The 27150-nt window shown below is 35.5% G+C and overlaps 3 protein-coding genes and 1 pseudogene across 6 annotated transcripts; 1 reads left to right on the forward strand and 3 right to left on the reverse strand.

Annotated features, from left to right (window-relative positions):
* LOC124451960 overlaps positions 1-27150 on the reverse strand; it is a 97738-nt pseudogene that overhangs the window by 59498 nt on the left and 11090 nt on the right.
* LOC124451204 lies at positions 5751-6451 on the forward strand. Its single transcript, XM_047001841.1, has 3 exons — positions 5751-5813; positions 5978-6234; positions 6319-6451. Exons 1-3 carry the CDS (start codon positions 5770-5772, stop codon positions 6429-6431), a joined length of 414 nt encoding a protein of 137 aa, XP_046857797.1. The 5' UTR covers positions 5751-5769; the 3' UTR covers positions 6432-6451.
* On the reverse strand, positions 6234-7879 carry LOC124451207. Of its 4 annotated transcripts, none has more exons than XR_006950364.1 (4): positions 7447-7879; positions 6991-7139; positions 6720-6920; positions 6234-6631 (listed from the first exon to the last, which is right to left on the reverse strand). XR_006950364.1 is itself a non-coding variant. In XM_047001845.1 (3 exons), the coding sequence occupies exons 1-3, from the start codon at positions 7216-7218 to the stop codon at positions 6760-6762; spliced, it is 321 nt and encodes a 106-aa protein (XP_046857801.1). In that variant the 5' UTR covers positions 7219-7222; the 3' UTR covers positions 6638-6759. The 4 variants fall into 4 exon arrangements, 1 of the variants encoding a protein (XP_046857801.1); XR_006950365.1 differs by lacking the exon at positions 7447-7879 and adding an exon at positions 7208-7228 and having other exon boundaries at positions 6234-6628; XR_006950363.1 differs by lacking the exon at positions 7447-7879 and adding an exon at positions 7208-7228.
* LOC124451206 lies at positions 9031-26548 on the reverse strand. Its single transcript, XM_047001844.1, has 5 exons — positions 26538-26548; positions 23599-23602; positions 9754-10142; positions 9349-9610; positions 9031-9264 (listed from the first exon to the last, which is right to left on the reverse strand). The coding sequence occupies exons 3-5, from the start codon at positions 9806-9808 to the stop codon at positions 9240-9242; spliced, it is 342 nt and encodes a 113-aa protein (XP_046857800.1). The 5' UTR covers positions 9809-10142; positions 23599-23602; positions 26538-26548; the 3' UTR covers positions 9031-9239.

Raw genomic sequence — 27150 nt, forward strand, 5'->3', positions numbered from 1 at the left:
ACACATTTCCTGTACACACAATACAATGAAGTAAGAACCAGATAACAAATACGGCTAACTTGACGTTTACTCCTCATTTAACTCTGAAGATGACTATCGCTAAGGTTGTCGAAACGTCAGTCAACAACAACAAAAACAGTCCTTCTCAGGACTTTTGTGAGCAGTCAAGACAGGTGGTTTAGGGGCAAAGGTGTTGTTAAGGAAGCGACGTGTGATTTGGTCAATTCTACGTGAAAGAAAACCGTTTTTGGTGAGTGACTTTCTGGTAAACTCGAGTTGTGTATGAAAATTTTCGTAAGTAGAACAAAGATTGAAGATGCGGTGAAGTAAGCAGGAGACTAGTGAAAGTTTGTAAGTAAGTGGGATGAAGCTGTGGAAGTTGGTGAAAAGGCCAATGAAAGTAGGTTTGCGGTAGACGGAAGTGGTGAATTTCCCATTAGTACGAGAGATATCAATGTCCAGAAATGAGAGCTTTCTGTTTTGTTCGACTTCAGCTGTGAATGTGATGTTAGGGTGTTGTCGGTTCAGATAGTCAAAAAAGAGAGGGACGTGATCGGAGGAATGAAAAAGTAAAAAACAATCGTCAACCTAGCGTCGGTAAAGTAGTGGTTTGAATGAAGAAGGACATTTATTAAGCCAGGATTTTTCGTGAAAGGACATGAGTATATCAGCAAAGAGAGGGCCCAATGGACTGCGCATAGCCACACCATCAATTTGCTGGTACATTTTCCCGTTAAAGATAAAGTGACAGTTCTTAACAGCTAGAGAGAGTAGTTTTTCAAATTCTGTTGCAGTGAGTCCGTTGAAGTACTGGTGGTTGTTAAAAATGCTTTTGGATATTATGTGGATGGTTTCGTCAACAGGTATGTTAGTAAATAGGGATACGACATCAAAGCTAGCAAGGACAACGTTACTGGAGTTTATATCGCAATTTAGGATTTCTTCAACAAACAAGAAAGAGTCTTTGATGATGAGGTTGCTTATAGTGAAGGGTTTTAGGAGTGGGATGAAAAACTTTGCTAGTTTATACGAATAGTGATTAATGGAGGAAAGAATGGGTCTGAGAGGGATGTTACATTTACGTATTTTAGGAAGGTCATACAATATACCTATTCGTGAACCAGTAGGGTAAAGTTCTTTGTAAGTTTCTTGGCCGATAGATTTGGCATATTTCAACTTGTTTAATATAGGCTTCACTTGATTTTCTCGTTGTAAAGTGACTTTGACTGGATCTCCATTAAGAGGTTGAAACTTTGTAGTGTCAGATAAGAGTGTGTCCATTTTCTTTGTGTAGTCGTCTTTGTTAAGTATTACGATGCCATTACCTTTGTCAGGTTTAGTGATGAGGATAGTTCTGTCGTTTTTTAAGTTATTTAAAATGTTCAAGTCTTCTTGTGAATATAGAAAAGGTGGTGGGCTGTAACTTCGGAAACCTGAGTGGGCAATGTCTTTAAATTTTCATTTGATCGAGTCTGGAAAAAATCCTGATGATTCATTAACAGGTTCTCGTTTGAGACGGTTGTTTTTCAAAGGGTGTTAAGAAGGTGCAAATAGTTAACTTTTTTGGTGGGATGGAAAAGTTTAAGCCTTTTGAAAGGATTTCTTTCTCTCTGTCAGTAATGAGGCGGTTTGAGAAGTTGAACACCACTTTATCAGGGTCGATTGGGATGTTGTTGTCATGTTTGGATGTGGGACGGAAAAGTTTGCGATCTTGGATATGTTGATGTTGCGTTAGTTTGTTTTTTTTTGGAGTGTGCTTGTGTTAGTTGTGCTGCGAGGACGCGTATACGAGCGTGTTTCCCGTTTATTTCTTCTTGAAGGAGTTTATTTTGGCATTGGCGATAAGCGCTAGAGTTTTGTAAGCGACGACTAGCTACTTTGAACCACAGGAATCTTGGTATCACAGAGCGCTTTCTACATGTCGTAAGAAAATCCAAGTTGAGTTTCGCTTTTCCATGTTGAGTTCAAGTCGTTGGAGTTTTCTAAATGCTTCAAGTGCTCCATTATTATAGCGATGATTTAAAATAGTAGCGAGAGACTTGCCGAGCGGAAATCGAATTCGTGTGATAAAAATTAATTCCCAACATAAAGTTCTGATTAGAGCCATAGAAATAGACCAAAAAAAAGACAAATTGTAAAATTAAATTTATTGTAACGTTTCGTCTTTACTCAAGACATCTTCAGACAAATACTAAATAGGATGTTAAGACAAGATATTATATTTACAAAAAGGTGTTAAATTACTACTAAAGGAAGCGGTGTCGAATGGATATATGATTAGGAAGTTAGGAAGTAAAAAAAAGAGAAATTAAAAGAGGTTAAGTGGAATGGAGTTTACTTGCACATTAAGTGAAGGTTTGTATTTATTGATTAGAAGGCTTTCATGAATGGAGAGTTCATATGTATCGTTAAAAGAGGAGATTATTTTAAAGTCGTCTAAGTTGGGGGTGTGTCCAGTTGCGTTAATGTGAGCAAGAACGCTTGATGATGCAGTGTGGGAAACTTGGTTGCCTGTAAGGGGGGATATTCCCAAGTGCTCCACAACTCGAATTTACCAGAAAGTCACTCACCAAAAACGGTTTTCCTTCACGTATAATTGACCAAATCACACGTCGCTTCCTTAACAACACCTTTGCCACCAAACCACCTGTCTTGACTGCTCACAAAATGCCCATCTATTTCTGTCTTCCTTTCACCGGCATACACTCCCTTCAAATTAGCACACGAATCATTAGCGTTTGTGCTGCAGCCTTCCCACATATATCCATTAAATTTGTTTTCCGCCCTTCTCAACGTATCTCTTCTTTCTTCCCCTTTAAGGACAAATTCCCAAACCTCTGAGATCTGGTGTAGTCTATTTATTCAAGTGTCGAAGCTGCAACGCCTCGTATGTGGGTCAAACCACACGTCATCTACACACCAGATTTTCGGAGCACTTGGGAATATCCCCCCTTACAGGCAACCAAGTTTCCCACACTGCATCATTAAGCATTCTTGCTCACATTAACGCAAATGGACACACCCCCAACTTAGACGATTTTAAAATAATCTCCTCTTCCAACGATACTTATGAACTCTCCATTCATGAAAGCCCTCTAATCAATAAATACAAACCTTCACTTAACGTGCAAGGAAACTCCATTCCACTTAACCTCTTTTAATTTCTCTTTATTTTACTTCCTAACTTCCTAATCATATATCCATTCGACACCGCTTCCTTTAGTAGTAATTTAACACCTTTTTGTAAATATAATATCTTGTCTTAACATCCTATTTAGTATTTGTCCGAAGATGTCTTGAGTAAAGACGAAACGTTACAATAAATTTAATTTTACAATTTGTTTTTTTTTGGTCTATTTCTATGGCTCTAATCAGAAATTTATGTTGGGCATTAATTTTTATCACACAAAAATTCCATACATGTATATTCTTGCATAAGTCACTTCATATTATAAAACCTTTGTTATTAAATAAAACATTGTAAATTATGAATACATTTCAAACATCAACTGCACGCAATTATAATTACTTATGATCAATAAAAACACTGTAGATACAACAGTAAAGGATGCAATAAAAGTAAACCTTAAAACTGTTAAACAAACATGATTAAAAGTATCATTTTAAAAGGTTACTGTGTTGCATGAATCAAAATTTCACAAAAATAGATTTGGTTGCGTTCTTTCTAAGTGTAAATACATTCTTCATGTGTAAAAAATTTGCTTATTTTACAAATGTTCTTACTTTTAAAATGGAAGTTTTGCTCAATACGATTAACAACATATTGTTAGACACACAGCAATTAGTCAAAAGTGGCGTCGGCAAAAAAGGGAGGTGATGAATGATTGGACATGCTATACCTCCTACATAAATTTTCACAGATTCCCATTTTTCCAGAGACAAGTATGCTATTTCACCTCTCCCATACCTTTGAACAGGTTATGCTTTCCTTTACCATGCAGCTTATTGCCAATAGTTAGAAAGTTGGTTTATCAACTTAGATATTATTTCTCATGTATGTTTATTCATTTTTTATCGAGATGCTGCTTTAGCTAATTTGTTATGTCTGTAGTGTAGTTCTAAAATATCGCTTAATTTTTCTAAAATTACTTCCGTTATAGAAGTAAGACGACCTTGTGAACAAAATTATGCTTGCTTTAGTTCTTTACATGTCATATACTCAACAAACGGATGAAAGATTTAATATAAACAACGCGACCACATATATCAGTTTAAAATGATGATCATAGTTCATGCCTCACTACTGTTAGGCATTTCATCATTCCTATTCGTCAAAAAAGCAATTGACTGGCTGCCACTATGGTAATCACATGCGTAATAAGATATGCTTGGCACGAAAAATTCAATGGAGTAGCTCTACTATATGCTCTCTATACAGTGTTAAATGTTCTTTTCATCTCATGTGATCTTTCCTTTGAAATATGAAAATTCAATCTCAGCAAAGAATATTGGTTAATTTATGCAAACTTTACATTTAACCAGAGATGGTACATAGTAATTTTCTAAGTAAATATTGATGTTATGCTAAGTTTTTCCTCCCATGACCACCCCTAAAGTGAACCTTCTAAACATGTCAAGAACTTTAGAAAAGTGATTTCTTTTGTTTTTGAAAGTTAAAACTATGTTGACATTACAATTTTAATGAGGTTTCGATTTTAGGATTTTCGTCCCGGATTAAAGAATTGTCATATGTACCATGTTGTTTGTCGTGGTCATTTTACACCTTCAAGTTGAGATTACTTCTGGTAAACGAAGTGCATACAAACTCTTATACAAGTAGTTCTTGAACACTAACTCATTCATTACACGTTTGTAATTGATCATGGGGCGTGCATAAATTAAACATTTGTTACTTTTTCAAAACTTGACGTTACTAACGTTACTAACATCCATCTCATTGTTGCTAATACGTAACCCTGAGTTAGCATTGGTTAGTAACAATGTGTTGCTACGAGTCTACGACAAAGACACACTATGTTTCACCGATACCAATTTAAAGTCTAATCTCTAACGATAGAGTCTCACGTTTTCAAACGTCCTTCCATATTTGCTAAATTTCAACATTCTACGGTCGTTTACTGCATAAAAACAACAGCTTCCATTACTTAACTTTATAAAAGGTTATTTTATGCATACGCAGAAGCACAACTTAAACAGAAATACACGAACGCAACCAGAAGTAGGCTGTTTTGAGTTTACTCGATAAATTCCATAGCATTTCTAATTCAAGTAGTGCTCTTTAAATAAGTTGAAACTGTACGTGTTGCGTTGACGCAGGAATGTTGTTAAAGTGCTTATCTCACAATTTTTTCGAATTTTCGTATTGCTTCTTCAAAAGTAATCTAAAACTTATATTACAATTTTTCATGCGCTGCATTGTTTTCGAATTATTATTGATCAAATATGAAATTTGACAGAAAAGTTGATAATTGGCATAGGGCCTGGATCAAGTCTCTGTGACGTAACTTAAGGAACAAGTCAAGGGCTTGTTGTTATCAACGATTAGATGGCGGAGTTGAATTCTGATTCGGAAAGCTCTCATAGTTCGCAATGTGATTCGAGTATGATTATATTCCCGGTTATGTCATCGAAGATGAAACAAGGAACATTAATGACCAGGAATATAATATAATAGATGAAAATCACGGCGAGTCCGAGTCCTATCTATACGTTGATGAACCAATGGCCGAACAAGCATGGTATGAAGACTACGTGCAAAAGTAAAATGAACATAAAAAGCAACTTGAAATGCTACAAAAAAGACTTGATCACACAGTTGAGTTGAGTTCTTGGTGTGTAATAAAATTTCTAATTTCAATTCAACTTATGAAATATAGACATAAATGTGCAATTTTCTATTCAAGATTACCATCGCTTTTTTTATTTACTTTTGGGCAAAAAATTGTTAAAAGATGCTCGATTACAATTTTTTAATGTGATTTTCTTTATTGATCAGGTGCAAGTGTGGTTTTTGTCAAGTTACACTTCTTCAGAATCCTCTAGAGGCCTGGTGCTGCCAAGAACTTAAGTCTGTAGCTGAAAGCTTAACACACCAGTCGGTTCTGGCAGATCTGTCAACTATTCCATGTTGTGTCACTCTACACCCAGGTTTCAGACCAGTTTGTTTGGAAAAGTGGTCGCTAAAAATGGCTGCTAGGAAATACAAAACCAGAGAACAAAGACGATACAGAGAAACAGGATCTGAAAACATGTATGATAGCATATTATGTTATTTCCCAGTATTTAAGTATATTTTAGTGTTATGACACATTAGTAATGATTTGGCTTTATATTCAGGTTTTACGATGTGTTGCATACAGAGAATTCACATCTATGATTTATGGATGCTTAGGAGAAGAAAGAAGACCATTACCAGCATGTGCATACCATGCAATAAGATCAAAATTTAATGATAAAAAGTTGGAATTTAGAGGGTACGAAGAAAATGAAATAAATGAGTGATGTGAAAATTAAGTTTTCCTATTTTTTGGGCAATCTGCCACATGTTTGTGACCTTTCATTGGCTTCTTGCATGTCAAACATTTTGGCTGACTTTTTTCTTTTGAAACTGCCACTTTTGACTGACAGCTGAATGGCACACTGGTAGCTGCTGGCATGAAACAAAAACATTTTCATTATTTAAAATGATTTTCAAACCATGTTTAGCTACCACATCTTATATAATCATTATTAATTACCTGGAATTGAGGGAGGGACATCATTGACCACAATGCATTTTCAACGGACCTGTTTTAGTAACACCTCAGCTCTGGGTTGCTTTTGCAGCATGACATTCATTGATGGTGGGGACATTTCTTTCAAAAGATTTTGTGAATTTGATAATGCGTCTTTGTCTTTTATTGACAGCATCACACTCTCAAATAATTCATCCACATACTCTAAAAAGAAATTATTGTCGTATTCAATACTATGAAATGATGCAAAGCAACACATTTAGCAACAACTTACCAAATTTGGACTTAACTCTGACATCCCTCACAGTTCCTTCACCATTTTTAAACTTTGGATACACTACATTTATTTGGAAAGTGCCATCATTCTTCATCTTTACATCACGCCTTAAGTTGTTGTTGAAGTGGATGGATGCCAAAATGTGTCTTAAACAATAAAGACTTGAGGAAGTTGCAAAACAACTAACATTGTCATATTGGAAATTTTCGCCCACCTGCAATACATTCCAACATAGAATAATGAATCATTTTTGAGCAAAATGATTCAGGACAGAAAGGAATCCTTCCAAACAACTTGTTTGAGCAACTGGTGAAGCCTGGTGAATTGACTTCATCAGCTGTGGGTGTAACAATTTAGCACTAAGCTTTTCATGAGCAACTGAACCTTAAACATTACAATTAAGAATGATGATAAACTGTTAGGAAGTTATCTTTAAATAATGCCTTCACAAACCTTCTAACAAATATTCCCTTGGTTTAATATCAGGGCCATGAAAACAACTTGAAAACAGTGGATTATCCAAATTGGTGTGCTTGTCTACTATGTGACTCAGGAAAGATTTGAACTTTGCCCAAATTACTTTGCCATCACAATAATAAACAGCCGAATACTTAGTCGGTGTCCATCGAGCGCGTTTTCTTGCAACAAAATTCACCCAGATTTTACGTCTTCGCTTCGCTTCAGGACGCTCATCACCGTGAAATGGTATACGGTGAAGAGAAATTCTTTCCGCAGAATTTGCTCGGTTTGAACAGCCGAAAACTGCACATCTATCAGGCATTTTGATGCAGAGCCGTAGTAAATAAAGTAGAAATTATAGCAAAAGTCACACTTCAGAAAAACTTCCTGTCCTTATGTTACGTCACATACTTCTCGATTCAGGCTCTCATCAAGCAAATTGAACGCGCAGCAATTTTCTACATTATTGCCGATTTTGAGAAAAGAAACGCATTTATCTCATAAACGAAGCGAGCAATCAGAAAATTGTAAAGTAACTTTTACAATGATTTTTTTTACCTCAATCAGAAAATTCGAAAAAAAAAAAAATTGTGAGATAAGCACTTTAATGAAGATCGTATCAGACAATATATTTTACGAGAACTCAATGAATGCGGTATTATGCTTGGATATAGAGCTATTTGGAGGCTTTTACAATCTAAGTATAACTTGCTAGTACGTTATTTGGCTATTCAAACTATGCTCAAAGAAATCGACCTTGAAGCAACGTGACCTCGACGAGGAAACAGACTAATAAGAAGAAAGCATTTGAATCCAAGCCCTAAATACACCTAGTAAATAAGATGAAGCCGCCAGATAAGATAAACTTATGACGTATGACTTTGCATTTCACAGACAAATTGACGGCTTTATATTCAAATTTATCGGCTGTCGGATAATAATAATCAAAATTACGCGAGACCTATAATTATAAATAAAATTACGTCAAAGGACATCGTGTCGTGGTGAAATGTGCGTGAGAAATTGAGTTACATCAACTCATTTTCTAAAGATGATTGAATTCTAGGCAATGATGTGGAAACTTGGACAGGACTTGTTTTATATTTATTTCGGTATTCGAATGAATTTTTGAAGCATAAGATAACAAAAGCTCTATCAAACTTATGGAGGCTGATCGTCGCCAAAATTAATAGCTATATTTTCAATTACTAATGCGCATTTTGTCCTTTGCAATGTGCATTGTGTCTTGATCATATTCCATTCTGGAATTTTATAATCGGATTTTGTCCTGTACAATTTCTGTTAACTCATTTTGTTGTTGAACCTTCCATTATGATGACGTAACATTATTCGTGACTCGCAACACATCAAATTTTACTCGATCACATTATAATTTATTCATAATTTATTTTCTTGTTGCAGTAATAATGAAAACAAAATAAACGAATTGTTTTATCTACAAGTCTACAACCCTAAAACATGGCAGACAGGTTATACTTTGTAAGTCTCCTTTGCAACTCTATTTTGGGTTGTATTGCTGACCTCGAAGGAAGTCCAGATCGGGATTTTGCGTTTTCGTATTGATTCTCTTTATCATACTACGTTGCGATTTGCTGAAGTATTCGAGCTTGAAGAGGCTGTTCTGCAGTTAATCTCAAACGCAAAAGAACTTTTAAATGTCGATGTTCATCATGATATTAATCCATCTTCTTCATTGAACTGCCCTCAAGTTTTCATATGATTCCTGATTGAATTCATTGCAATCTGCACTGAGCAATTTAAGCATTTTACTGTTGGTCCAATAGATATATCCTAGCAAAACAATGTATGTATACATATAACATTTCCTGTATAATAATTTATCCTTTAAATTACTCAAAGCTATGAATACAATACCTTGTTTCTGGAGCATCTCCTGCAGGAGCATGATCATCCGTTTCCAAGGATGAGGAATCTAGATCAGCTTGAACTGGTCTAATATATGCAATTGCCTGCCCTATCACGAAGAAAGTAGACAGAATATCCAATATTTGGTGGAGGGTAATAAGATACAAATCTTTGGGTGATAAACCACTTCTTAATATCTCAAAACCACCGCCTGATAACAGCCTGGGATAGATCTCTTCTAATTTTGCCTTCACTTTGGCTGCACTTGAATCTTTATGGAAAGAAATACGTCTACGTCCAAAACCAGCTTTTTTGTAATTTAATTTTTTCCATTCCAGTAGACACACAATCTTGCTCATGGTTTTCCAGGCAAAAAATCGTGAGTCCAAGTCTCTTGTGGTTTGTAACACCGACCTTGTTGTCCCCACGAATTAGATCGACCACGTTTTGCTGGTGGATGAGAAAACATCTTTCCATTGTTAGCTCGATTATACGGTGCAAACAACCGCCTAAACTCCTGCTCTCTTATCGAACAAGATTATCTTGATGTGGAAGCTTGAGATGACGAAGCCTGATGTTGTTCTTGCAATGTGCTGTCTAGTGTTGACGATTGGAAACGTTGAGGAGCTCCATGATCGGCAAGAATACCATCTTGAGCAGTCGATGAAGATCTAAGACTTGCTGATCCAGAAGAGTCTGGATTCAGTAAATTTGCTGCTCGGCGAAGTAAAGCTGCTGCCTCTCGAGTTTTCGCTCCATTATCATCCCCCATACCAAAAAAATCTTTTCTTTTGTACAGAATACTAGAATCTAGAATGAAAACAATGACTTTAGGGAAACGTAAAAAGATTTGCCGAGCGGAACAAGCATTTGAGCAACAAAAAAGAGTGTCCAACAAGACGAACATATACGTCTATCTTGAGAAAAATATTGCTGGTTCACTTTCTTATATATATTCATAACATATGTATATTTATGGCACGATTCTCTGATGATCGGATGTTGTATCACATACATAATATTGTCACTAATGCTGAAGATGACATCACGATATGTTGAAACATGTTTATTTTGGAAAACTACAATGTTTACCTTAGTTGTTTACTAATCGTTGAAAGACAACAAATTGTACGTTATACGTACCTGTTTTTTCATAAGATGACCCAAACTTAGAACCTGAAAAATCTGTTACATTGGAGTGTTTAAGCACAATAAATATATCAATAAGATGTTTCTTTTTTTGTTTACAATTGTTACAAGTTAAATCTGTAGGTTTATATTGTACGTTGTATTATCATCAACATTATAATGATAAATTTTATTTTAAATAATGAAACTAGAAAGTGAAGTTTTTCATTCTTCCATATTTTAATAAGAAAAAATTTACTCAAAAAAATATGAATATATGATTTCTTAATTCAAATGAACTTATGTCAAAATCGTAAAAGTTTTATTGATTTTCATCATAGTTATTGACATGACAATATCATGATGTTTTTACATACGGGAATTGTTGACAGTATATAACATTTTCTGTCTTTAAAGTGCACCTCCAGGCAAAATTTTTTATTGGTTATATCGAATCTATGTATGATGGCCAGCATATATGCGAAAAATTTTTTAAATCGGTTATATCTTTCCTTTTTTATGGCGGTTTGAAGTTGACAAAAATGCACTTCTTGATGGACCATGTCCGTCGTTACAAGAACCTGGAACGAGCAAATTTTATGACGTCACGCAAGGTACTCGTCAAAGTAAGGCCGTTGTTTCTAAATACATTACGTGCAGTTTTTGAAAACTAAAAACATGGTTAATAGCTGTGTGGCGGCAAATTGCACGAATAAGTCATGTCTTAGTTCCGGTATAAGTCTCCACACAATACCCTACTTTAATGACAATCGACCTGAAGCCAGGAGAAGAAGAAAAATATGGGTTGACTTCGTCAAAGCAAAACGGGTCTTTGAACCTTCGAAGACGTCGACCCTTTGTTCGGCACATTTTACGCCCGAGGATTTCGAGCGACGCTTTGCTATTTTGCCTGGTCAAACAAAGCCGAATTACCAGAAGCTAAAGAGCGATGATCTAGGGGTTTGTGTTTATCCCAGCATACATGCTGTGGCGGTGAAAAGTTCCAGTGAACTGGTCGTGCAAAGTGCTTGAGATAGACGCATGGTGAGTAAGTTTTGATTTGATTCAACATATTTTTGTTTTGAATTTATTTGCAATGTTTAGTCCTACTATGTAATTTTACTTAAAATATACGTTTTCTTTTCATGTGAAGATGATAAAAAGTATGCAGCAAGGAGATCCTTCGGCTTGGAGATCGCTAATCACTTCGTCGCTTTTCATTGCTTCATGGCATCCATCAAGTTCAAAACAACAATGGCATTCGTTATTGTTTACGAGTAGCGTCACATCACAATTTCCGCACTGACACCACTCGTCCACTTTTACAGAGCCGTCCAGTCTTTTGCCGAGCTTTTCTTGTAGTTCTAAACGTTTTTTTCCTGACTGTTGTAATTTTCCAACCACTCTTCGTCTGCCAAAGGCTCGTCAGCATATGCTAGGCCCACGTTTTCTTGATTAAAATCTTTGTTAGAATTTCTAACCTCAGAACATTCGATCATGTAACCGGGAATAAAATTAATATCGGAGTCGTCAGACTGATAATCCTCCGAATCACATTCCCAATCTATTACATCCTTATCCATGATAGCTCTGACAAAAACAAACTACATCTTCGTCCGACCACGTGCAACAAGATTGTATATGCCTAATAAGCGCATTTATCTGAGACAATCAAAGAAAAAAGCCGACTACCTTGCATGACGTCAGAAAATGCGCTAGACACAGACTCCTTGATACGACGGACAGGGTCCTCAAAGGCCAATTTTTAAACCGCCATAAAAAAGGAAAGATATAACCGATTTAAAAAATTTTTCGCATATATGCTGGCCATCATACATAGATTCGATATAACCAATAAAAAATTTTGCCTGGAGGTGCACTTTAAGGTCATATGTACATAATAAGCGTACAAAAATGATCTCTTACATTTTTCAACTAATGACCATAAAACCCAATGACATGACATGACATCATGATGGTTTTTATAAATGTGAATTTTTAACATCAAACAAAACTTGTTTCCACGATATTAACATGCGTAAGGTAAATTTTATTTACAGTTTTTGAAAGAATGTTCAAAGAAAGTTACTCTATAATTTAAACAAAATATTCTTCATCTACAACAACACCATATTGTCAAATGACTCACAATGAATGAGTTGTCAACATTATTTCATTTCTATGTAGTGAACGTTTAATATATAATAAAAATGACGAAATCATCTGACTATAAATTTGTATTAAAAAGTAAACCATCAACATAAAGTTCGTTCAAAGATTAAAGGTTTCTCAACATAAGTAATATGTAATGTTAGTAAATACAATAGGTTAATATAACTACAAAGGTTGAGTTAGTGGATTCATTCAGGAACATTGAGTTTTAAAAATTTAATTCCGCATCCATCACTTGTTACTAAAGCTAACGTTCCTGTGTTGTAATGCATAGTTATATTAAATGCAGGATGTAATCCGTAAAATGCAGTAAATTGTTTACCACTCTTTAAATCTACAGCAGCCAACATGTCAAGATCTTCACAAATGAAATATGATTTATGTGCGATTGTGCTAGACATTAAAAAATCATCGTTACTATAGAAAATCGTACTCACAACATTGTTTTTATGCATATTAATTACAATAATGTCAGTTCTTGCGTAGCCATCGTCGTCTTTGAAATAGAATGCAATGACCGCTTGGTTACTATCACTTATAAAGCAGTTGAACTCTAGACGGACTTCAAGACAAAGTTCAATTATTTGTTCCTGAACAAATTTTTCAATGAAAGACGTTATGGGTATTTCTGCAATATGCAAAGGTTCCAAGTAAAGTTCATTGTTGTTATTTCCCCATTTCCATAATGTGTATTCTATTTTGTTTACAGTTAAAATAACAGAATTATCAGGTGATACAGCCGCTTTAAATTTTGAAGTATAGACAGCAAGCCTTTCGTTGTATTGTATCTCACCTTTTGTAATTCTAACAACTTGAACAAAATCTTCTTCGTTGTCAATACAAACTAAGACATCACCAAATGTTAAGATTTTCTTAGGTTTAAATCCAATGTTAACATGCTTTACTTCAGTAGAATCTACAAAATTTTCAGACGAAGTTGATATCTTCAAAAAATGATCAGAACCATCCCATATCCACAGTAAACCATCTGACCACCAACATCCTAATGCATTCTTCAGTTGCATTGGTACAGTTTGAATAATAGTGCAACGTTCAATGCTCCAAATATGAATGTTTACGTGGTCACCAACAGCGAAAGCAGCAAAAACAGATCCATCCGGTGAAAAACAACAACATTTAATTTTAAAATTCTCAAAAATAAATGAAGGTCTCCAAAGATGATCAGTTTTGAAAATATTCAGCTTGGAAAAATACGGCACAACGTAAAATTCCTTGAACGAGATGGGATAGATTCTTTTAAGATTCTTATAAAGACATCGACACCTAACATTTGGTAAATGAAACTCGATTTCTCCTTGATTGTTGTATTTTGTCAACTGAGTGATTTCAGAAAGCTTTCCATTCTGGCTTGTATGATAAAAAATACAATCACGATAATGGTGTGTTATCATAAAATGTAAAGGTAGTGAATATTCCTTTTTACTTGAAAAATATCGATTGCCTTTGGGAATTGAAAAACATACGAAGTCTTGACGAATTCTGCAACAAAGAACTCTGAATATTTATCGGTGCATTGTATTTTTTTGTAATCAACAACAGAGCGTCGATCGATTCTTTGCAAAGTTAATGAATTCCATGCAGTGAACACTTTTATAAATGCCTTCATGGCAAGATCATCGTCTTTCTCATTTTCTACATATTCTGCTGTAATGAACAAACCAGAATCTAAGAAAGAGCAACGATTAACGACATCATCTGAGTGTAAACATAATAACAAACGTCCATTGTTAACGTCCCACAACTTTACTTCAGTAGATACATCACTAGTTACCAGTCTATTTCCGGTAGGTGAAAAGGAGCAACAACATATGTTTCCACGTACAAAACCAAAGTTCGCTGATGTTGAATAGTCATAGATGTCATACAGGGACAAAAATTTGTCTCCATCATACCACTTTTCCAACCTTGAAACATCGAGTGCAGTGCCTAGAGTGCATCGTTGTTCAAATTCAGGAAGCTCAAAATAGATATTTGACCATTTTCATATCCTACAGCAAGAAGTTCTTCATTGGACGACACACAAAGAGATGTAACGTTAGCACGCAAGGAGACAGTCAAATGATGATGGTTTGTTAAATATGTTGAGTCTAAATCCTCAAACCAAAAACTTTCCTTCTTTCAATAAATCCCTTGCCAATATTATTTTTTCGTTACTGCCATCAATTCTGTTTGCAATAATTTGTAAATAAAATAAGCTACCACCATACATAGATGAATGCTTTCTCGCCATAAACAAATGAAATAGTAGTTCCTCAAGTACATCTTTTCTCAAGAAAGTTCGTAGTTCCGTAATGATTTCATGCAATTCAGACGAAATGGTATAAAACATGTTAATGTTATTCACATACATTAACCTCGCACAAACCACTTTGACATCTACTGCCCAACTAAAGTCAACATTTTCACCACATTTTGACATATGATAGATTCCATTCTTCAAAGCATATTTAATCATAGCAGTGTTCATCTGATCTTCAAAAATGTTCATCTTCTTAATTTGTTCAAACACTTTCTCACAAGCATGCCATAAGAACTTATGACCATTTTTGGGATTAACTGTAAACTCATGCTGTTCGTAACCATCTGATTTTAACCAATCAATTAGAGACTTGTGATATACGGTTAAACAATCATCGTAAACTGGCAAAATTTGAGATAACAGTTCAATGATTTTACTGCGGACTTCGAAATTTATGTCACCAGAAAAACTTAAATAGCTAAACAGTAAAGTTAATGGTAAAAACTCCCGACAGGCAGCCAACAATTCAAGAAATTGCATGAAAATAGTTTCTGAGATAACAGAATTTCTGGGACTTTCCTTCGTTAACAATTCTTTAACTCTTTTGAATTGCTTTGTGTAAACACCGCTTAACCCACTAGGGACCAATTGTCGAATGTTTTCGTATGTATGCTCAATTTCTTCTTTCAAGCTCCATTGTGCGTAATACGCATAAAGAAATGATCCCTCACATTTTGTAACTAATGACGATAGAACGAAGGGATCTTCCTGCACCGATTATTCAAATGATGTCTCAAATACCTGTGCAGGTCTTCTTCGTTGTTTTTATCACGAGGATGAGTTGTAATTTCCACAGGATTCATGTCTTTCAACTGCTTTTGAACAGGAAGTTCTGGACGACTGGTGATGAAGATTTTAATCCATTTAGGTAGTCGGTCAAATTCTTCTGCAATCAATTCCAACAATTCACTTTTGCCATCAACTTGACTTTCATCTAAGGCATCAATAACCAAAAGCATTGGTTCCTGATCTTCCAACAAATGCAATGGATTATTTAATAAAACAAGGAATATATCGATGATCGATTCTTTGGAATTGTTTCTCTTTAATTCTTCATTCAGTTGACTTTTAAAATTTGATATTGTATCGCACATGTTACTGGCCAAAGATTCAATCAATATTCGAGGATCTCTATAATCTGATCTATTATATCTGCAGAAATGAGAAGCAGCAAGTTTCTTCTTTTAGAATATCGTCGACACACTTCAGCAGCAAACACACTTTTACCAACGCCTGGACCAGCAATCAAAATCATGACATTAGAAGAATCTTCACTTTTATCTTTAAACCAGGAGTCGAGTTTTCAAATAACCATTGTCTAGTGCCTTCAAGGTATTTCTTGTTAAGATCTTTTATAAGACCGTTGAAATTACACTTTCCAAGCTTTTCGACATCTGAATATGTTTTGCCCTGTAACATTTTTTTTCCTGCTACATTAGCTTTGTTTTCTTTACATCATCATTTATGTTCGTAACTTTTGTTGCCATCTCCACAACATTTCTTTTATTACTTTCACATCTTCTTTGATTTCGCCAGCGACATCGAGTAACTGCTCCTCTTTTTTATACCATTCTTTTAACATTTCAATATAATTTGCCTCATCGGTACTGAGTGGAGCTTTCTTTAATTCATCTATTTCAGTTTTTTGAATACCCAAACCAACTAATGCTTTTGAAATTTCCTGCCACAAGTTCTCAAACTCACTGTCATTTACACTAATTGTAGCTATGTGGCCGTACACTTCGTTTCGATAAAACTTTATTCTTGCAATGTTTGCTGAGATTGAAGTATCTGAAGAGGAAGGCAGTTTATTCCATCCATCATGTGGCGCTGTTAGACCACATATGTTACGTAACAACACAGTCAATAATGAAATATCAAAGTTTTCAACGTCAGGTGAGCCAGTTGATGGATAAAGAATGTCCCATTGCTCTTTGTTGATGGCTTTGAATTTTAGTGATGCCAATTTACTTTTGTAGAAGGATCATTAAGTTTATCTTTCAAGTTTGATGATTGAAAGCTTATAATGATTTTCAATGTTGTTTTTAAAGCTTGTGTTCCTTTATTGATTAAAAGTTTACTCAAACGAGATCCATTTTCCTCAATCTTTAATTTTTTAGGTGGCGAAGCCATTTTTTATTCTAGAAATGAGGAATGAGATTGCGAAAAAGGGTATAGTTTAAAATGTACAAAATGTTCCCAAAAGTTAAAAGGATAAATTAAAAATAGTACCACAAGTAATTTATAAAGACTTGTGTGCTTCATTTCTTTCTTTCAATAAAAATTGTATTCACTGCCTATTGACATGACCCAGTAATTGATCTTACATCAAGGAATTAAAATAGTAGACTTGATACAATGAAAAAGCACTTAAAATGATAATATTTTCGCCTACTCGGCGCGAGAGGCTGTAACAACCTTGCGATAGTAACTCCTAGTTAATAAGTAATATATTTTATTTGTCTAAAATTGTGTGGTGAAGAGATACGTCGTTCTTTTAACAGGATATATCAACCTGGTTTGCTGTGTTGTATTAATATTTGCTTATTAACGTTTTGATAGGACTATACGGATTCTGTTCCAATTTAAGTTTTTGCTAGACTGCAGATTAGCGAACACTCGGAAAGCTTGTGACCGCGGGCTCGTTTTTGCTTAGGATTATAGGGTAGTGTTTGGGTAAGCGTGCAAGGTGTCCGCTAAACTGCAGTAGTCCCCCATAGGACCATAGCTTGACTGTGATCATATATTTAAATTCTTCGTCATTTTGAGAAGCTGTTAAATCAAATCGTCATCATTACTAATTAAAATGAAAATAAAGAAAACTATCTCGTATCTGCTTTACATTTTCCTCACCAAAACACAGAACACAGGGTGAGAGATAATAAACGCGACATATGAATAAAATACCAAACAAAATACAAGTACGAACTGCACAGAGTATCAAGTTCTTGTATTTTTGCCCAAACAAGATTTATTTGACGTCTGTAATCACCAGTAAAGCGTATAAATGAGTAATACTTTCAGCTGCAAGGTTTTGACTATAGTCACTAAAACAAAGTGCAGATTATACGCTCTAAAGCATAGGTAATTGAAGAACAACATAAGTATTGACCTTACTTAAAACAAGTCTATTCATGATCGTTCACATATGCGACTATCACCGATGACAGAGCCGAGGATATCACGACAAACAAACACTGCCTGCCTCACTCAGACAACTTTTTAGTATGACATAATGGTTAGCCGCGCATGCACAGCGGCTACCCACAAAAATTAACTAGTGATAAATTATATTATTGTTATAATACAGTACAACTTGCCGTCTACAACTGCGCCCCCCCAAAAAATGTTGTTTCTCCCTCAAATTTTACATCCTAGCCACATGCCTGCTCATATTAATAACACCTAAAGCGTGATTCCGTTTGAAGATGCTACGATAATTTCTAAAAATTTAACAGTTGATGAATGTCTTCTGCATGATAAGATAACGTAAGAAAAGTACAAATAATACACAAATCATTCATTATTTTTTCTTTAAACTTTAATTTTGCAATTTTCATGTGTCCAAATGGGGAGGCGCATTATTTTTGTGAAAAGACTAATCACGCGAGTTTTGTTTTTTTGGGAGATGAAAATATTAACGATGTTCGTATGTTGCTTATAACCGTATTTCCTTTGTTATAAAAAATAAAGCAAAAATATCAACCTGAGAGTGTGTGTACATTAGGAAACTTCCAAGAAGCATTTCCCTGTTTCCAAAACAATGGCGACCCCGGCAGGACTGAACAGGATTAGGACGATACTGCAGGTTTGAATCGGAAAATACACGACGTGTGAGCATACATACTGTGACGTTAAATTGATCAAAAGGACAAATTTGTCCTGAAATTTTGCGAAGAATTTCAGTACAAATTGTTAAAGATGGCAGTAAATCTTACCAACGTGACTGCCAAGTCAAAAACCTCGAAATTACACATGAATAGAACTGAATATATCGTGTCTAAAGCAGATAAGGAGGCCATGGAATGACAGCGGTTGTCATTTGCAACAAGCTCAACAGCAGTAAATCAACTCAAGGAATGTATTGAAGATGAAATGTTTACTAATGGTAAAACTGAAGAAGAAGTGCAAGAGTGGTCGAAGGAAGTGGACGACTTATTAGCTGAGGCTGATGAATGGCAGCCTCATTCACTACGACACATCACTAACGAGTTGAAACGATTAGAGCTGGCAGCACAGGAAGATTTTGTGAATTGGAGCAGCAACAGATACTGAGATTTGAGAGAGAGCTAACTAAGCAACGAGTACTTCAAAAAAAAAGAGACAGATGCAGAACGGTGGAAACTCGATTTTGAATATCAACAAAAGCTGAAAGATGCTCGAATCAAGTTCTAGCAGTGAGGGATCTAGTACTGTAAAGATGCCAAAACTCGTTATAACTAAGTTTGATAGGACACCACGAGACTCGGTTCTGGGGGCAATTCCAAGCTCAAATAGATAAATCAAATGTTTATCCAGTTACCAACTTCTCCTCTAAAAGAGTTAATTGAATTGAAGGTGAGAAAGTTAATTGGTGGTCTCCCATTTACGGATAGTCTCCCATGATTACATCCATAAGAAGGATATAATCGAGCCATAGGTATTCTAGAGAAACGGTATGGTGACGAAGGAGAAGTTATAATTGCCTATGTGAAAAGTATACTTGAGCTGCCAACAATCGGTGAACGAGATGTGGGAAAAATGCACAACTTCTATGAAACACTTTTGTATAATGTTGAATCATTGCAAACATTAAAATGTCTCGATAAGCTTGATGCAGCCGTTTGATTTACCTTTGAAAAGTTAGCTGTGATTAAGAGTGAGTTGACACTCATGAATGAAGATTGGGATAAATGGAACTTTACACAGTTTTCTCGAAGTTCTAGGGAAGTGGACCCGCAACAATCCTATAAAGGACCAGGGAAAAAGGACTCTAAAAGAGAGAGGGAGATCCTTTATAGCAAGCAATAATGGTGAAAATGGCTGTGAACATCAGAACAAGGGCTGCATCTTCTGTTCCGGAAATCATAAAGCAGTTGATAAATCATAACTGCACGAAAGTAGTTCGCAGCGAGGATCGAAAGAAACTTTGGCAGAAAAGCGTCTGTGTTTCAATTGTGCAGGACCCAAACATAGAGCAGCAGATTGTATTAGCAAAACAAGATGTCAAATCTGTCAAGGTAAGCATCACACTTCCATTTGTGATAAGAATGAAAACTCTAAAGAGTCCAAAGAACCTCAGATGACTGCAAACCATATTGGAAAGTGTTCGGTGATACATCCTGTGGTTGTTGTACGTATCAATGGATTTAAGTTCCATGCTCTATTGGACAGCGATGCAAGCCACTCCTACACTCCAAAGACAGCTGTTAACCTCACTAAATCAAAGTTGTTGTTGTACGTATCAATGGATTTAAGTTCCTGGCTCTATTGGACAGCGGTGCAAGCCACTCCTACACTTCAAGAACAGCTGTTAACCTCACTAAATCAAAGTTAAAGTCTACTGGACTGCGTCACATTGTGATGTTAACCGGGATTACAACAAGAAAAATAAAAGTGTACGAGATGAATATGGATTTGATGAATGACTTCAGTCTCGAAGTTAACGTGACAAAGATTGTTAAGAAAGAGTTGCTATTCTTGGAAAACCCTGGCTATAAGGAGACTTTATCGAAATTTCCCCATCTAAACAGAGTACATATGAACGACGTTGACGAGAAAAGGCTGTTGCCGATTCATCTGCTTTTAGGTGTTAATGATTACGTCAAAAGGAACCCTGAGAAACTCAGAGTATGACGTATTGGGGAACCGATAGCAGAACGTACTCGGTTTGGTTGAGCAGTAATGTCACCTGGAAACGATGAGCAAGAGTTGCTTGTTCAGTATCAGACTTGTGTGCATTAGATGTCTTAGGTTTGGCAGATGATTCAGGAACTAGTTCAATGGTTATGGAAGAATTCAAAGAACAATTAATACGTTCGGACGACGGATTGTATGAGACTGCATTACCATGGAAACCTATTCATCCATCACTGCTTGTAATCGTAACGAAAGCCTAAGACGCCTTAATTATTTTTTACGCAAACTGAAACGTGAAAATATGTTAATGGAGTATGACTCGGTGATACGAGAGCAACTACAGCAAGGAGTTGTTGAGAAGGTAAATCATAAAGTGAAGGGTAAGGAATTCTATCTGTCACACAATGCAGTCGTAAGGAAGGACGCTGAAACTACGAAACTACGAATTGTGTGCGATGCGTCTACAAGTGAGTGTAATAATTCCCCTTCTCTCAACGACTGTTTGCTAACTGGACCACCATTACATAATCAGCTCTAGAGCGTCATTGTCCTTAATCGATTTCATGCAGTAGCTATCGCTGGAGATCTGAAAACGGCCTTTCTACAGGTGAAAGTGAACAAGATGCCTTACGTTTTCACTGGATCAAGAACGTCAACAGTAGTGAAATAGAAGTGTTTCGATTCATTCAAGTGGTGTTTGGGCTAACACCATCGCCTTTTTTTCTCAACAGAGTGCTCCAGGAACACCTTACCATCTTAGAAAACCGTTATCCCGAGGTCGTCGAGGATATTCGCAAGAGCTTATACGTGGACGATTTGATTTCGGGAGCATCTATCACCGAGTAGGTGAGAGAGTTATATAGTGCAGCGGTGGAGATTTTTGACAAAGCAAAATTTATACTAAATAAATGGCATTCTAATGTTCAGGATTGGGAAACAGATAACATGGATGACGAGTTATCATTTGCAAAACGACAACTAGGAGGAAACTCAACAGAGGGCGAATGTAAGTTATTGGGGCTCAAATGGGAGAAGTTGCTTGACGTGTTACAAGTATTGTTTCTTGAATTTCCAGCAGTGTTGACGAAACGAGGCATACTAGCGTATTTGGCAAAGATTAACGATCCGCTAGGACTAGTATCACCCATGACACTTGTGCAGAGGCGTAACTAGAACGTTAATTGGGGTGTGTATATTCATATATTCAGTTGTGCCCTACCGACTTCTTTTGAAATTCAAATTACTTTCAGAACATTGAAGAAGTTAAGATTCATGCATTTGGTGATGCAAGTAACAAAAGGGGCGTATGCAGCAGTGTACGCAGTAATTAAGCAATCATGTGGAGGGAGCCAAAGCTCGGTAGCAGCGAAATCGTGTTTGGCAAAAATTGAATTTGACCATCCCTCGATTGGAGCTTGTGTCAGGACATATGGCTATCAACTTGGCGGTAAACGTTAGAAAAGCATTGAGTGGATTTAAGGTTGTAGAAAAAATTACCTGTTGGCTAGACAGCACCGTCGCGTTACATTGGTTGAGAGATGATGGAGAGTACAGGAAATTTGTAGCGAACAGAGTAAAGAAAATTCAAAGTCATTCCAATGTATCTTGGAGGCACGTACCAACTGCGGAAAATACAGCAGATTTGGGAAGTTGTGGCGGTAGTGTAGAAAAGTGTGATCTTTGGTGGAAGGGACCATCCTGGCTGACTCTACCCCAAGATTGGCCCCCTCCTCTCGTGACGAACGCTACTGAGTATAGCAACGCAGAAAAGAATTCAAGAATTCAAACGGGAGTTATCATTTCTGACTGTTGAAACCCGTTATCTTGACCAAATTTTCGATAAGTTTGAGCTACATAAAATAATCAGAATTTTTGGATGGATGGCACGGTTTACACAATTGTCTTAACCCAAAGAAGAAATGGAGCATTGAATATGGATGAGGTGTTGGCACAAGAGGAGTATTGAATAAAACGAGCGCAACAACAGTTCGTGAACACGGAAGAATTCTTTAAAGATAAAGAGCAACTCAATCTCCAGTTAAGTAATAAGGGAATATGGAGATGTCATGGGAGAATTCATGAGGAATACCAAATATACCTCCTGACCAAGCGAAGTTAATTTCGAAATTGATGCAGAGAGCTCATTTTAACACTTCGCACAGTGGCGTAGGATTAACTCTGGCCCATTTACGCGAGAAAATCATTGGATCTTGTTGGAGCTGTAAACGATTTAGACTGATACCAGCGCATGTGCCATGTTCTGGTCCCCTTGACAAGAACAGACCCATCCAATCCATTTGAAATCATTGGCGTAGTTTTCGCAGGACCCATAAAGCACACAAAAAATAGAAGAATAGGGAAATCCTACATCGTTTTATATTCATGTTCTCTGAAACTGGCAGTATTTCTTGATCTCGTGCCTAGCTTGGAAACCATTGAATTCATCAAAAGCTTTAAACGTCTTGTGGCTAGAAGAGGAAAACCTTCCATCATATACTCGGATAACGCGACCACCTTCGTGGCAGCGTCAAAGTAGCTGAAGAGTGTACAGAAAGACGAAAAGCTCAATCCCTTTCTCAACAAATAATGGTGTCGTGGCGGTTCAATCTCAGTAGGGCTCCCTGTGCGGAGGTCAGTTTGAACGGTTAATAGGATTGATGAAGAGCTGCTTCTATAGGGCTATTGGAAACGGTGTGTTAACTTGGGATGAGTTGTCTGAAGTTTTATTAGATGTGGAATTAGCAATGAACAGTAGACCGCTTTGTTACATGTTGGAAGACGACAACAGTCTACTCCTACACCTAACTCAATCCTTTTGTTTAGTCCAGTTACCTTCCTGAATTAAAACCTTTCACGAAACCAAGAGTCTGAAAAGTTTTAAAGTATTGAAAAGAAGACTAAGGAAGAAATGTGGCGTCGTTGGACCAGAAAGTATATGAGGGGCTTAAGAGAACATCATCGAAAGAAACATAATGCACGAGGAACAACTATTTCTTTCGGTGATATCGTATTGGTGAAGTCAAACCAAAGAACTGAAATCATTGGTTGATGGGTAAGGTAGTTGAATTAATTGAAAGCAGAGATGGCGTGGTACGTGCGGCAAAACTGAGAGCAGGTCGAGATCACTTAGAGAGCCGTTCAACATTTATACCCTCTGGAGTTATCATGCGATTCATCCCAGACAGCGGGCGGGGAGCACACAAAGGAGAAGATAACAAAATTAAATCAAACGCCGAACATTTTGTACCTATAAGACAAGCAGCGATCGAGGCAGAACAACGTGTGCGAGAATTTTACAGGATGAGAAGATGTACATTAACCATAACATTAAGTACTATAGCAAATTACTTGTAACATAAAAGTCATATGAGGGATCGTGTGGAAACTTTATATTTTTTTTGAAAAGACTAATCACGTGGGTTTTGTTTTTGAGATAAAATTGATGTTCGTATGTTGCTTATGAGCGTATTTCCTTTGTTATAAAAATAGGCAAAATATCTTTGCGTGAATATCGAGTGTGAGTAAATTAGGAAACTTCGAAAAACATTTCCCTGTTTCCAAAAGTTTGTACATTGTACTGTTTACTTAAGTTTAATTATATTTAAAACGAAATGTCACATTATGACCCTGGAACCTAATTTTTACTTTACATTTGTACATTGTACTGTTTACTTAAGTTTAATTATATTTAAAAGAAATGTCACATTATGACGTGTTTTTAAAAAGAAATTTAAGTTGAAATAAATAAGAAATCAGAAATAAATAAGAAATTGAAATAAATAAGAATTTAAAAGAAATTTGAAAAATTATGACGTGCATCTATGCTGGCTCAGAATTATTTTTGCCAACTTTTCTTCGTGTAAGAGCCGCAATTTTTTTGAATAATTTGAAACAAAACTGAAACCTACTTTCCAGTCGTTGTATTAAACATAGATTTAAAAGTCACTTACAGAATCCTCAAACGATTTTCATTTGGAATGGAAATAAACATTCATTTGTTTATAGTCATACTTCATACTACGCAATGCTTCGGTATCAAATTTTTTAGTTAGAAATGTAAATACAAAATCTCGGTTAACTTACGTAAAATTACCTTTGTTTTAGAAATAAGACTTCATATACAACGATCGTGTGGACAAAATTATGCTTGCTTTAGTTCTTTACATGTTACATACCTAACAAAGATAAGAAATTTAATATAAAAACGACTACATACATATCAGTTAAAATGGTGACATAATTCATACAATATTGAAAATTCAACATTTTATCCATTTGAGTTTTGTTACATAAACACATTTGAAATAACGAACGAAGATGAAGAGTGAGTCAGGATCTCCTTCAACAAACAGTTTAATCTGCAACTAAGTATACATCACTAACTAAAACAATAGTTATAAAATAAAAATACATAAACAGAATATCATGAAGAGTACATATTAAACAACAGATTATTCAAATTCCAAATGGTACTGCTAAATCTTATAAAGTTTCACAAGTTTAACTCAAGAATAGAGAATCACCTATCTAAGACAGGATTTAATGCCAATGATTAAGACGAATTTTGAAACTGTGAATGGATTTTTCCTTCATTAATTAAAAACTCCATACATGAATATTCTTGCATAAGTCAGTTCTTATTATAAAAACCTTTGATATTAAATAAACCATTGTAAATTATGAATACATGACATCAACTGCGCAATTATAATTACTTATGATCAATAAAGACACTGTAGATACAACAGTAAAGGTTGCAATGAAGTAAACCTTAAAACAGTTAAACAAACATGTAACATTTCACAAAATAGATTCGGTTTAATGTCTTTCTCAGTTAATAAATACATATTTCCAGTGTTCAACATTTGCTTATTTTACAAATGTTCTTACTTTTAAAATGAATGGTTTGCTCAATACAATTAAACATTTTGTTAGACACACAGCGATTAGTAAAATGTGGCTTGGCAAAAATGGAGGTGATGCATGATTGGATGCCATCTCTACATAAATTTTCACAGATTCCCATTTTTCCGTAGACAAGTATCTTATTTCACCTCTCCCATGCCTTTGAGAACGTTTTGCTTTCCTTTGCCATGCAGCTATTGTCAATAGTTAGAAAGTTGGTATATCAATTTAGATATGATTACTCATGCATGTTTAGTCATACTTTATCGAGATGCTGCTTTAGCTAATTTGTTATGTCGGTAATGTAGTTCTAAAATATTGCTTAATTTATGTCATATTACCTTACTTTAAAGAAATAAGACGACCGTGTGAACAAAATTATGCTTGCTTTAGTTCTTTACATGTCACATACTCAACAAACGGATGAGAATTTAATATAAACGAACCACATACATATAAATTGAAAAATGGTGATCATAATTCATACCTTGTTACATCAATCTTATATCCATGTAAGTTTTGTTACATAAACACATTTAAATAACGGACAAAGATGAAGAGTGATTCAGGATCTTCTTCAACAAACAGTATTATAAAACATTGATGACATCTATGTAGAACATTCTAGTTATATAACTAAGTATATATCACTGACTAAAAACAGTTGTTATAGAAATAAAAATACATAAATAAGAACCTCATGCAGAGTACATAATAACATTGAGATTACTCAAATTCCAAAGGACTACTGCTAAATCTTGTAAAAGTTCACAAGTTTTAACTCAGGAATAAAGAATCATCTAAGACAGGATTTGAATATCAATGATTAAGACACAATTGTCTTTCGAAACGGTGAATAGATTTTTCCCTTTTCTAATCAAAAATTCCATACATGTAGATTCTTGCATAAGTCAGTTCTTAGTATAAAAAACCTTTGATATTAAATAAACCATTGCAAATTATGAATACATGACAAACATCAACTGCAAGCAAATATAATTACTTATGATCAATAAAGACACTGCAGATACAACAGTAAAGGTTGCAATGAAAGTAAACCTTAAAACTGTTAAACAAACATGTAACATTTAATAGATTCAGTTGCGTCCTTTTCAGTGTAAATACATTTTCCTGTGTTCAACATTTGCTTATTTTACAAATGTTCTTATTTTTCAAATGAATAATTTGCTCAATACATTTAACAACATTTTGCTAGACACGCAGCGATTAGTAAAATGTGGCGCGGGTAAAAAAAGAGAGGTGATGCATGATTGGACATGCTATCCTTTCTACATAAATTTTCACAGATTCCCATTTTTTCCGTAGACAAGTATCTTATTTCACCTCTCCCATGCCTTTGAAAGTGTTTTGCTTTCCTTTGCCATGCAGCTATTGTCAATAGTTAGAAAGTTGGTATATCAATTCAGATATGATTTCTCATGCATGTT

This window comes from Xenia sp. Carnegie-2017, unplaced genomic scaffold (genome assembly GCF_021976095.1).
Source record: "Xenia sp. Carnegie-2017 unplaced genomic scaffold, XeniaSp_v1 HiC_scaffold_24, whole genome shotgun sequence".
Classification (NCBI taxonomy): Eukaryota; Metazoa; Cnidaria; class Anthozoa; order Malacalcyonacea; family Xeniidae; genus Xenia; species Xenia sp. Carnegie-2017.

Coding starts and splice junctions, on each gene's coding strand:
- LOC124451204 (XM_047001841.1), top strand. CDS start 5,770: ATGCTACAAAAAAGACTTGATCACACAGTTGAGTTGAGTTCTTG. Junction 5,814..5,977: donor ACAGTTGAGTTGAGTTCTTG/GTGTGTAATAAA, acceptor TTTATTGATCAG/GTGCAAGTGTGGTTTTTGTC. Junction 6,235..6,318: donor AACAGGATCTGAAAACATGT/ATGATAGCATAT, acceptor CTTTATATTCAG/GTTTTACGATGTGTTGCATA.
- LOC124451207 (XM_047001845.1), bottom strand. Junction 6,921..6,990: donor CAGAGTTAAGTCCAAATTTG/GTAAGTTGTTGC, acceptor ATTTCTTTTTAG/AGTATGTGGATGAATTATTT.
- LOC124451206 (XM_047001844.1), bottom strand. CDS start 9,808: ATGTTTTCTCATCCACCAGCAAAACGTGGTCGATCTAATTCGTGGGGA. Junction 9,611..9,753: donor TAATTCGTGGGGACAACAAG/GTCGGTGTTACA, acceptor CTTTCCATAAAG/ATTCAAGTGCAGCCAAAGTG. Junction 9,265..9,348: donor GGAGATGCTCCAGAAACAAG/GTATTGTATTCA, acceptor TTGTTTTGCTAG/GATATATCTATTGGACCAAC.